Genomic DNA, 13198 nt, shown 5'->3' with positions numbered 1-13198 from the left:
CTTTAACAAAGAAGACTTATAGCAGATTATATAGAAGATAATGATGCATAGTTCTTGCCTGGTTGTGCGCAAGCCACCTAAAATTGTAAAGTATTATGTAAAGTTAAAAATTTTTGTTATTATTATATGCTGGGGAGATTCTTATCAGTTCTTCTCCCCATGTCAAAGCCACTCTACGAACTGATGTAGCTTCATGAAGTTTATCAAGTATTGTAGTAATATGTTATGGTATTATCACTCACTATGGTAAATGAATACATTCCTATTTTCGTTATATCGTTTCAAACCTTAAACCTTCATAGCAACGCACACTAAGCCTGGCGTATTTTGAATATTTCGTAATGTAGCTTTCATACTCTTCAAGAGACATTCACATAACAGCTGAAAATTATTTTCGAATAACTTTAACTATTAGCAATTCAATCATTTTCTTCAAAAGAGTCAAGTTAATGAGCGTAAGGATTCCTTTGAAGTATTGAAAGGTTCGAAAAGCGTCTTTAAAATACTTTTTGAATGTCATGTTTTCTTAGTAACTTGAAATATAAAGAAACTTATTAAAGGTCTGTATTAGAAACTGCCGAAATATACATTTCATCGTCCATTAATTGAACAGGAAAAACAATAATTTCGAATAAGGTTTAATTAAATAAATACTATCGCGGCTTATCATAAACTGCTTAACGTTCGTAACAATTTATGTCAAACTATGCTAGTTGAAGAAATAAATTAATTCTCAAAGACCTCGTCACATGAAAATAATAACAACCACTTAAATAAAACTTGATTTTATTGCATGGGACTTTACTGTGTGGAAACGGAAAGGAAATATTTCCGTAAAAATTAGACGAAGCGCGCTCACGGCAAATTGAACACGGGATTATTAGGGAAGTGGTAATGTCGACAGAATTACACGTTAATATTTTATGTAGCAGTACAGATGTTATGGTAAGGTGACCTATTAGCTTCGGCACTCATACTGATATATTAATACAACAGTAAGTATCGTAATATATCCTTACTTAATATTATAAATATGAATGTAATTTATTTATTAAGCTTTTACGCTGGAGCTACTGAACCGATATAGTTGAAATTTAGTACAGCGATAGACTAGAGCTAGGGAAAGGACATAAGCTATATTTTATACCGGAAAATCCATGGTTCATTCCATTCCATCATTTACCATCAGCTGAACGTCCTGCTAGTTTCGTACCTTATTTTCATAAAAAAAATACAACATATTCTGTCATAGCCATAGATAAACAGCACTAAAGTCTACAACTAAGATGCCCGTGGATCTAATTACGTGTTTTGTTAAAACGATTCTCTGTTAGAGATTAAAAAACTAAATACTAAAAATATATATTTATATCGATAGTAGGAAAGTCGATCGTTCCTACGAGCCCTTACTACGACATGCGTGTAAATCAACAGGTCGTGTCGAATACTTGTTCCTTTTATAGCATACGACATCTGTATATAAAGGTAATTTGGATACGATATTTTGAGACGCAATCATATCGGTTGAAGGCATAAAGAGCCATTTATTTTCTCAAAATTGATTCATTTGGAATTATTTTTGATGTCAGTTCAATCAAATTGCGCTCTGAGAGAGAAGAAACTGTGCAAGAAACTCTGTCAGCATTCTTTTTAATAAAATAAAATATACAATATTGTACAGTCATTGTTATTGCTATAAAATAATCATAATCTAGTCCCAGGCTGTCCGATCGCTTAGATATTTAGCTGTAGAGTAGTAGTATTTTTTAATAGAACATTAAAAAAATATTAATAAATAATGCCGAAACAGTGACTGGGACTTAATTATAAAATTTTATAAATTTATGTGCAAACATATTTTCGTAAATGTTTCCTTTATCTAAGATGTGTTAATATTATTATTGGTATTGTTGGTGGTTGTAAAACAGGTTTTCAGTTAGATATAATGAAATAAACCGTATTTTTATGCGTTGTTACATGTCCGTTGTTCCGAAGTATACTAAATCACTACTTACCTGCTACTGGTCCTATCGCTCACATTTGATGTGACACGTTTACATTCTTATAAATTTATACCTCTAGATAGAGTCTCTTGCTGTTAGGCAACCATTAAAAACAGGCCAGGAATATTAGTTAAGTGTGCGTGACAAGCTACGTCTTACACTTACGATTTGTATGACACTTTGTGTTAGTGTGCGTGAATTGCTCAAAATAGATCCTAGTTCTAAACTCTATCTTTTTCTACGTTTTCACAGCTGTCATAGTCTATCTAGACGTATCTAAGGAATACACAGCAAAATATAAAAAAAATTCATAACACAAACACTTAATTTGAACAATCAACATAAAATATACGATTATAATCGACTACTATAAAATATCGCAATTCCCCCAGTTGCGGGCAACACTGGTCAGTTTGACAGTACATTGCTTATTCATGTCGTGGTACCTAATTATCGAAATTGTTTGGTGCGCGGTGAAATTACGATACATAACATTTTTAATATTAAACAAGGGTGGGAACGAGAACTATAGCGAAATACTGCTACTGTTAACACGAAGCATGTGTTTATTTCTTTATATTTGTAGTTTAAGTAAAACCTACTTGATATTTCACAAGTATAGAAAATAAAAATAATATTGACACACTTTTACACAAATCATCTTGCCCCAAACTAGGTATAGAGCCTACTATTGGTACAAGACAGCGATATATTTAATAAAATATACTTACATAAACATACTAAATACTTATAAGCATCTATTACTCGGAAATAAACATCCATATTCATCATAATATAAATGTTTGCACCTACCGGGATTCGAACCCGGAACCTCTCGCTTAGTAGGCACATTCACTAACCGACTATGGGACAACATTAAAATAAAATTAAACAAAAATAGCCTTTATTTTCTCTGATATTTTAACAAATCGTCGTAAATTCTTAATCTTATTCTAGCTCTTCAATGTTAATGAAACGATTATTTAATTGGTCCATTTTCCATGATCCAGTGCATATGCAAGTCTTCTTCAGCTTGGCGCGTGTCTTATTCGATAGAAGCATTATGTCGCCATTTTTTTCATATCTATTATAGGTTAAGTAACTCAATATAAATATATTAGGTTTAAATAACTTTATTTCATTAAGACCTATTGTCACTTACATGAGAAATTAACATTTTAACGATTAAAGTAGGTACTTACACACAAATATTTTGGTAGGTACTACAATACAATGTTAGGCAAATAGATAAAACATAAAACAACCCAGTTATCTTATTGAAACGTTTCATAATATCATATATTAATAATAATATTATCTATATGCCTTTGATGACTCGTCTTGAAAGAAGTCAATGTTTTGACATTTCCTATTTCTGAGGGAAGGTTGATATAATATAATATCTGAGCTCCCTCAAAGGTTATTGTCTGTTTTCCATAATAACTTTTAACTATTGGCAGCTCAATATGACTAGCTCTTCGTGTAACATTCTGGTTAAATCCTTTTTTTAAAGAACACACCTGTTAGTGTAAATCTTTTTATTTAAAACCTTAGGTAATGCCAATATAACTTTCATCCTCTGTTAACTCAGCCAATACGTGTGTTGAACTACAATTTGGGTGGGATGGTTGGCCAATGGTGGTCGCGAGGCGTGACGCTGCCGTCGCAAGTGGATGGTCATCACTCAGCATCGGAAGTCATCCGCTATTGATAACATCTCATTGTGGCAAATTGAGCCCGGATGTTGCTAGAGACCCGAGATCAAACTGTTTCCATTGGCGACTTATGTGAAATAACTTCACAGAACCTCAGCATTATATGAAATTATAATTCTTTTGGTGCGTTAGGGAAAAACATTCATAGTGATGCACGTGACGATGCGCGCGCACACCGTCACGCAAATTCGACACCTTGACGTTAGCTGGTCAACTAGACCATTTATATGGTACTTCAGCTACCAAGCCTTTTGGAACTTATATTATGTCTACTGAACCACCACCGAAAATTAAATAAATTTCCATTTATACAAGTTTCAAAATAAATAAATGATTTCTCTCTAATTCTACAAAATATTTTAATGATATTTAATTACACGTTATTTAACTAAATTATGCCGCACTGGAACTCAAATAATTGTTTTTTTTTCCTAAAGTCAGTGACAAAAGCGCTAGGTATTTATGGTTAATACTCTCTGTGGGGTCAGCCCCTCATGTCTGAGGATCGTGTTCAGCATTAGGGCTGTATCTGGAGAGGATGATCAGCTTCCACCTGTTTCTGTCCAGTAGGTCTCTTTCAACCGTGAAGAATATGGATGACAAATCTTAGAAGTGCCATATACCAAATGAGCTCACGAGAATCTCTAAGGGAAAACTACAAAGAAATTCATATTATAACCATGTACGGCCAATATTTATAGCAATCTTCTGCACGTACATAAACATAATAATTTATACAGTAAAATAAGCGACAACCATAATTTAAACACTAGAGATAACTACAATAAACTATTCTTTTGCATGGTATTAAATTTTATAATAAATGACTTTAAATATTTTATAAACGCAGACTATATGGCAAAGGCTTCAATTATATTTTTTGTGATTGACGTTGACGAGCAATCCTTATTTTAAATAAAATATTTTTGACTTTGACTTTAACGGCCGTTCCCAATATACTATCTACAGATAGAGATAAATTACTACCTTCTACTGTCAGTAATTAGCTGTCAATAATCTGAAGCTGTCCCAATATACCCGATAAGTCATTCTTATCGCCTTATATTGGGACGCGTTAATTGCAATTTCCATACAAACTTTATACCGCTGGTAAGCTATATGTCGTCCCATTGACAGACAGCGTGCACGGATAATGTGAGTTACCGTCGATAAGTTTATTGGGACAGAAAAGTCAACGATAGTTACGATTTTTATATCAAGTAAGAGATAGATTGAATATTGGGAGCGGCCTTAAGTCTATCTTGTCCAAGAACAACTGCGCAATCTTTTGTCTTTGGTATTTCCAACCACAAGTTTCAATTAAGCTATCATAAGTAGGTTTAATTAGTTACATAAATATACATAGCGACACGGTAATCCGCAAATATATTAATGACCAAGTAACAAGGCTTGCTTAAGTTTTCCTCAAGTTGTCCAACAAGAAGTCGATTTGGCCGAATAAAATGTGAACAAGGTAAATATATTAATACTAGCTGACCCAGCAAACGTTGTATTGTCGATATTAAAATCGCGATACAAAAGTAACTGTTGATCGTAGATGGGTGAAAATTTGAAGTTGTATGTAATTTTTAATGCTGACTCATAACCAAACAAATTTAAAAAAAAATGTCAAAAAAATTAAAAAAAATAAATAAATTTCGTGTGGACCACCCTTAACATTTAGGGAGATGAAAAATAGATGTTGTCCGAATTTCATGAGAATCGGTCAAGCCGTTTCGGAGGAGTTCAAAGTTTAACACCATGACACGAGAATTTTATATATTAGATCAAAATGGTATTATTTTAAATACTTTACCTACTTGGCATATTGTTAGATATATACCTAATAAGCTTGGTTTTTGCATATATAAGGAATTATTAAGCAGGAGTATTCTACGGGTCACTTTTTGAGAGGTGATCACCGCTGACCTCCTTACAACCAAAGTATACAATAAAAATCCTTTTTAACTAAACCTTTACACAAATTATCTTGTTAATTAATCGTATTAAGCCTGTGTTATGTGTTACGAGACAACGATATATTTAATACAATATACTTTACTTAAACATACATAAATACATATATACATACACATAAGCATACATAAATACATATAAACATCCATGACTCGGAAACAAACATCAATATTCATCATATAAATGCTTGCACCTACCGGGATTCGAACCCGGGACCTCTAGCTTAGTAGGTAGAATCGCTAACCACTCGGCTATACATGTCTTCGTTATGCATATATATAAAAGATTTCCACCTATGTATTGACTCATCACGATATCTCTGGAACCATTAGGCGTAGAGACTTGTAATTTGGTAGGAATATCCTTTTACGAGTACAGGACAGCTAAAAAGGATTTTACAAAATTCCATCTCAAGAGATTTTTATACCATGAATTATGAGATTTATATTTTTTTTCGCATTGCTGTCATTTTTAACTAATTAGACCCTCAACATCCGCAGCGATGCAAGCGTATGTAGCAATGTAATGTATGTATGTATATACAGTTGACAACAAGTAAGGAAATAGCTCTTATAACGTTTCTATTCCGTCTTATTAAGATTTCTATAGACGCAACAACGTATACAAGCCTCTAATTGGTGTTTTAAGTGACTCATAATGACGTCATCAAGATGGCTGCCTGTCCCCACATCAACGCGCGGGTGATACAGAAACAAAAGCTATTCCATATCATAAATAACTCTGCAGTCAACAGTTACGTTACTTACAGTAAGCATTTCACTTAAACGTACTTACGGAGTTATAATGAAAGAAAAATACACACTCACATACCGAAATGAAGAAACTTTTCCTCAAACAATAATCGTAGAGTCGACACTAGAGTTGCTTCACAATGCAAGCTCTTCACATTCTAATAAGATTTCATTTCATTCTAATAATATTACTAAGGAATCTATGTTATTGTAACTGATTTTAATTGACAAGTCGTAAATAGTCAGCCATACTTGACATAAGCTCATTAGTATTTTGAATATTACGCCGCAAACGCACACATTGATATATCAATAATAGGAACGCATGATCGAGGTGTCAGGTCGGCTAAACGATAGTATATTCTAAGTACATAGTGCAAACATTGGTATGATGAATATTAAAGTTTTAACTTTATGGTACCATAGCATACACCTAATTTGATAAATAAAACACTTTTTAAAGGATTAAAAAAAACGCGTGTAATTGTAATTATGTTTTTACATTACATTTTCCGTAAAAGTTACATTTTTATTATTACTTTAGTTAACCCGAAGTCTCGTTAACTTTCCAGATCATGTCCCCCTGAAATCGCCCCTTGAAGAATCTCCTTAAAAATCGTCAAAAGCAAAATCTAGTATATAGAAATGACATCAAAAAGAATTTTAAAGGAATCAATTATGAGAAAATAAATGCCTTTTATGCCTTTTAATGTAAAAACACAATTACTAATAACACTCGTTTTAATCCTTTAAAGAGTATTTTATTTAAATTAGTAACACTCGCATTAATAAAAAAAATACTTACGTACAAAATTTTGGTTATAGATAATTATTATCAACATGCAAACTTCGCACCTAACTTAATAACTTTATGACTATTGTAAGCCAAGTATTGTTCTATATTTATTTATTATTGGTGTAAACTCCTTAAGAATCGATTTTCATATAAGGCGCCCGGTATGAGAAAAATATGGAGAGTAAAATCAACTCATCAAATGGGATAGTAACGTTTTTCTCATTTAAATAAAAACAGACTTTGTCTGCTTACAAATAAAGCAACAATTAGCATTGTATTTTCCTGTCGGCCACCTAGCGTTACTTTTGCACAATTATTTTATTTTGCAATTTATTCGTTGGTATACCAAGAGGACATAAACAGAAGTATTATGGAAACCAACAACGATCAAGCGTGTCTCACAGAATTATTTCTGACATTTTTAGATTCATTGTCCTCCATGAATAAAGTCACGCTCCAAAAGGAATTAATGCCATATGCGAACCTTTTGTTAAACAATCATTTTGATCAGGTTTAGTTTCACCGTACAAAATAATTTTGCTACGTACCTATGTAGCTAGCTCAAATTATTCTTATCTGATTCCATGTTTAATGTGCTGCATAAAATCTTTAAAAACACAATTGATTATAACTATACCATATTTATTAGTAGTATGGGCCCCTCTTTGGGTGAAGGCCTCCTCCATTTTTTTCACTTCACCCAAAGAGGGGCCCATACTACTAATTAAACATTAATTATTAAGAAATAGAAAAAAAAAATTAAAATAAAATTATTCTCTTTTTAAGTTCTTATAATATTAGGCTTAAGTTAAGTTTACTAGCAATAATTATAAGTTTGTTTTACTTTATAAATTTAGTTTAACTTAATTATTAAATTTAGTATGGGAATAAAAGGCTGTTTTATTTTTTTATTATATTTATTTATTATACTATATTTAATTAGTTACCTTCATAGGTCTTGCTATTTAATTTTACAATAAAATACCAAACAGTATCTAGGACCCATTGAGCATAAATTCAAGAAGTATATAAAACCTTCTTTGACATAGAAGGTTTAATATATTATAGAATATTATATTTTTTTATTTAAATAAGGGACGAGACGAGCAGGTCGTTCAGCTGATGGTAATTGACACGCCCTGCCCATTAGAATGCAGTGCCGCTCGGGATTCTTGAATACCCCAAAAATTCTGAGCGGCCATGGCGCCCTTCAGACCGAAACACAGTAATGCTTACACATTACTGCTTCACGGCAGAAATAGGCACCGTTGTGGTACCAAATCTAGCCGGCATCCTGTGCAAAGGAGCCTCCCACTGGTATGAAGTCATAGTTTTGTAGATCTTTTATTGATTATAAAATATATTTTATTCTTAGATACAATTCCTATTTAAAAGATGTGCTGGGAGTTTCTTATCAGTTCTTCTCCCCATGTCAAAACCCCTTTACAAACTGATGTACCTTCATGGCGTTTACCAAGTGTTGTTGCCATATGTTATGTTATTGTCTCGCCCTATAGCTATTAAATATATTTCTATATTATATTTCTCTTTATCAAATCAAATCAAATCAAAATCAGTTTATTCAAGTAGGTCACGAAAATGACACTTATGAATGTCAAAAAAAATATAATATTTTTCTTGTTGAATCTACCGCTACTTCGTAAAGGGTTGAGCTAATGAGAAGAAGTAGCAAGAAACTCATTGCCACTCTTTTATATCAAGATTTACATTTACATCGATTTACAAATCATTTCAATTACAATATAATATGTAAAATGATGCAACAAACACACTCAATACTACAAATCGCTACCTCAAATAGGATAGAAATTATATTTTGTTAGCATAAATTATTCGATGACATTTTCTTATAAGATGAAACTGTATAGGCATACAGTTTTTATCATTTTTTTTTTAAATCTATATTTAGAAATGGAGAGCCGTTTTGCCTAGCTAATCCTGCGAAAATTACTGAACCTATCGGAATAATACTTATGCCATAAGATGCAACATTTTTCGGAGAAGGTTTTAGTATATCATATGTTGGTGATCACTTATCCGGAACTTATATTATTTATTAACATTGAAACATTAACTACAATGCTGCACCCATTTTAATGCTTATAGTGGATACACAAATAAAAATTGAAAACAAAATTTTATGAATTATGCGGGACTCGAACCCACGACCGAGTCCCGCATCATTCATATTTTTTTTTCATATGTTTTTTGTATGTTAATCCTAGAAATGAGGATTATCACTTTAAAACATAACAAATTGTCAATAGTGGATATTTACAAGCAATTTTCTTGTGAATAAAATCGCATATATTTAGTGATAAGTAAAATATTATTAAATTAACTTTGTATCTTATTATCATAGCTATAACATTTATAATTGTTTATCATCTTGTGTATCACAAAACTAGCAACGTTCGTGCCATCGATTTATTGATAACAATCTGCATTGTAACAGGAAGGTGTTCGATTCCTAACCTTATTTGAAATCGATACTGTTCTATTGTTGAATTTTTAACGATTGTTTGCTGCCAATTCGTAAATACACATGTTGATACAAGGAGGTTATCTATTTGTGTCTATGATTTAACGAGAACATTTAAAAGTCGAATCTGTGAAGTTTATAATTTGATCTTTTAAGATGTATATACTTGAACAAGAAAATCCCAGAAAATTTGCAAAAAAATGTGTTTATGAAATTTAAAAGATTTGTTAAAAGACGTTTATATGGTCACAGCTTCTTTAGTATAAATAACTTTCTTAATGAAGCCGCAGATTGGTAAATTAATTAAATCATATTTTTTTTATTAATAAAATAAACGAAGAAGCCGCCATAAATTTTCGAACGCGTAGTTTTTGATGTTCCATAAATTATTTAAAATCCTATTTGATTAATAAGTATACCTCCAAACTAAATTCAGATTAAATGAAAATTAATAAGAAATCTAAGTATTTGTGTAATATTATGAAGCTAGTTAGTGATATTAGTGGTATAAGTTTATATGTAGTGCTTAGTGTGCACTGGAGACGAAGCATACGGCGTCTCAGGTCGAGCGCGCACGACACAGTACACGCTAAGCACGAGCAGGTGCGATCCTTTCTGAACGCGCTCCCCTCTCTGTTACAGCACGGGCGATGCGGCTCGACTAGCGCGGTGGGGCCCTGCCCGCCGCCCGCTTGGCCAATCGGGGCCCGTCTAGCCTATGATGTCATCGGAGGAGGAGGCCGACTCACTCGCGCCCTACTCGGATAAGCTCCTGAAGAAACAGAAACGCGTCAGACAGCGCGTGGACGCCGGCGAGCCGCGCAATTCTTATTCGACTCTCGCGACGAACGGACCAGCGCCCGCGCGCCTCGCACACATGAGTGGAGGACTTTACGGCGCCATTTTTGAAGGCCGCCAACACTTCGGCCTCTTCGGACCCTGCTACGCGCCCGCCGAGATGCTCAATGAGCTGCTGGGCCGCGCTCCGAGACAGGAGGACGCCGGAGATGAAGCATCCGGAGGAGACATGCTTCGGGATCGTGTGCTCAGAGACATTTTACAGAGTCGCAAGAAAGAATTCATGCGACTCTCCCCGGATAATAATAATGTACTAGCGAATAATAATAATGATGAACCCAAGGAAGAGAAGAGATCGCCCGAGCGACCTGTTTCGCGTGATTCCCGCGCAGATCTTGACGACGCTCTCCTGAATCTAGACAGTGTTGGAGACTCTCGGATCTCACCACCGCCTGCTCAGCCGTTGTCAGATCATCTCCTTGCTCCCAAATCGGAACCGGAAGATCGCGATAGTGACGCACAGAGATCTTCGCCGCGACCTGTGGATGTGAAACGTGCTCGTGTAGAAAATATTGTGTCGACGATGCGTTCTAGTCCTGCACCCCAACAACCTCAGGTGAATGGGTGTAAGAAACGGAAGCTGTACCATCCACAGCAACACGACGGCGCCGCAGAGAGGTACGGCGCCAGTCACAGCAGCAGTGCACACACGGTGACAGATGACTCGGATGATGATGGAGAGCGACCGCCCATTCAACAAAAGTTAGTAGAAAAAAATGCTTTAAAATCTCAATTAAGAACCATGCAAGAGCAATTAGCTGAAATGCAAGAAAAGTATATGCAGTTGTGTAATCGTATGGGGCAAGAGTCTGAAACGATAGATAATGATGGTGCTTCTAGTGATGCAGAACAAACAGAAGATCCGGTACCAAAGTTAGAACCAGCCTCGCCCGTGAAAGAAGCGCCTCCACCAGCACCAAGTAGTACCGCACCGAACATGCTAACTGAGGTGATGAACAAGATGATATCTGCAAAGATACAGGCACGAAGTATCGCACATCCTCACCTTCCACCAGGATTTAATGGTGCACTTCCTATGATTCCCCATTTACCACCGAATGAGCACATGCATCCGCCACATCCACATCAACATCTGAACAATGCAGCTGCCATGTATTTAAATGTTAGTCAGAAATTATTTATGGAACAAGAAGCCCGCATGAAAGAAGCTAGTGAGCAACATCGAAATAGTGAGCAACAGAGACCACAGTCCAACCAACATTCGCCTCAACAGAGACAAATGGGCCAGACACCTAAGCCACCCATGTCTTCAGAACTAGCAGAACGACTGGATGCACTACGCAGCAATGCCGGTTCCGTCGGACCAGTGTCAGGAGCTGACCTTGAAAGTTTAGCAGAAGTTCTAAAAAGTGAAATAACTGCTTCATTAGCTACTCTTATAGACTCTATCGTAACACGATTCGTTCACCAGCGACGCATAATGGGCAAGCAATCAGAAGCGGCGGCAGCAGCGGCAGAACAATTAAACAAGGACTTAATGCGGGCCACGCGGCTGCTCGACAGGAAAACACCACCGCCAAAAGCTCCAGAGAGACCCTCGGGACAAATTCCAGGTAACCAGCCCGTCCATCACCCAGCTGCACCAAACGGTGTTCATTTTATGCCAAATAACCCGATGTTTATGAGCCACATGAACGGCCCCCGTGCGCCAGGAGGAGCGGCGTTCCCGTTGCATCCAGAGGCGGGCGGGCCCGGCCACAGTGCTCACATGAGACCTCCAACAGGCATGTTCCAGACGCCATCGAAACCGCTGCCGTCGCACTTCGGGCCGATGAACGGACACTTCGATCGGGAGCAAAACGACCCCAGTGAGCCGCTCAGTCTAGTGGTGACACCGAAGAGAAAGCGGCACAAGGTGACGGACACGAGAATAACTCCGAGGACCGTGAGCCGAATACTCGGAGAAGGAGTGGGGCATTCTCCGGAGAGCAAGTTTCCAGAGTCACCGTCACCGCGACCGTTTCCTGGTGGAATGGCGCTGCCGACGTCTGTAGCTATTCCGAATCCGTCGCTGCACGAGAGCCAAGTGTTTTCTCCGTACTCGCCATTTTTCGGGGCGGGCGGTGGGTTAGCTCGATCACCGCCGGCTCCAGAGCGCGACTCCCCACCGCTGCCCAACGCACCAGCTATGCTGCACCCGGTGCTGCTGGCAGCGGCACACCATGGCTCCCCGGACTACCTGCGGGCCCATCACCCCCACGTGCCGCATCACGCAGCGCATCACCCACACCACATGGACTCCCAGGATCCGCACTCAGACTGCAACTCCACTGACCTGCCGTTCGACGGAGTTCAGCCTACTATATCCTTTTTAATAGACAATTCTAATATTAATTTTAAGATTTTTTATGAATATCGTAACTAGCAAAGATCCGACCTTATGTCTGCCGTTAACAAAACGACTTCCATCATAATTTGACCCCGATGGAATGCCTAATTTTACTGTAATCACTTCACACTACTCCAATTCCGCCAATTAGCGTAATTAACACTATAGCCTACCGATTCGCGCTGTTTAGATGTAGAGTTAAATACTTATTAACTGTGAAATATAAATAAGTAATGTCCTCATA

The 13198-nt window shown here is 36.4% G+C and overlaps 1 protein-coding gene across 1 annotated transcript in view; it reads left to right on the top strand.

Moving 5' to 3' along the window:
* The window catches only part of LOC126966087 (homeobox protein prospero), a 113767-nt gene extending 100777 nt beyond the window's left edge, over positions 1 to 12990 (top strand). The window contains exons 4-5 of the mRNA XM_050809962.1: positions 10389 to 12178; positions 12350 to 12990. Of these exons, the coding sequence (XP_050665919.1) occupies positions 10465 to 12178; positions 12350 to 12990 (2355 nt within the window). The 5' untranslated portion in view covers positions 10389 to 10464. The remainder of the gene's footprint in view (positions 1 to 10388; positions 12179 to 12349) is intronic.
* Positions 12991 to 13198: the final 208 nt, after the last annotated feature.

This window comes from Leptidea sinapis, chromosome 9 (genome assembly GCF_905404315.1).
Source record: "Leptidea sinapis chromosome 9, ilLepSina1.1, whole genome shotgun sequence".
Lineage (NCBI taxonomy): Eukaryota > Metazoa > Arthropoda > Insecta > Lepidoptera > Pieridae > Leptidea > Leptidea sinapis.
This window is presented reverse-complemented; position numbering and strand designations above follow the sequence as displayed.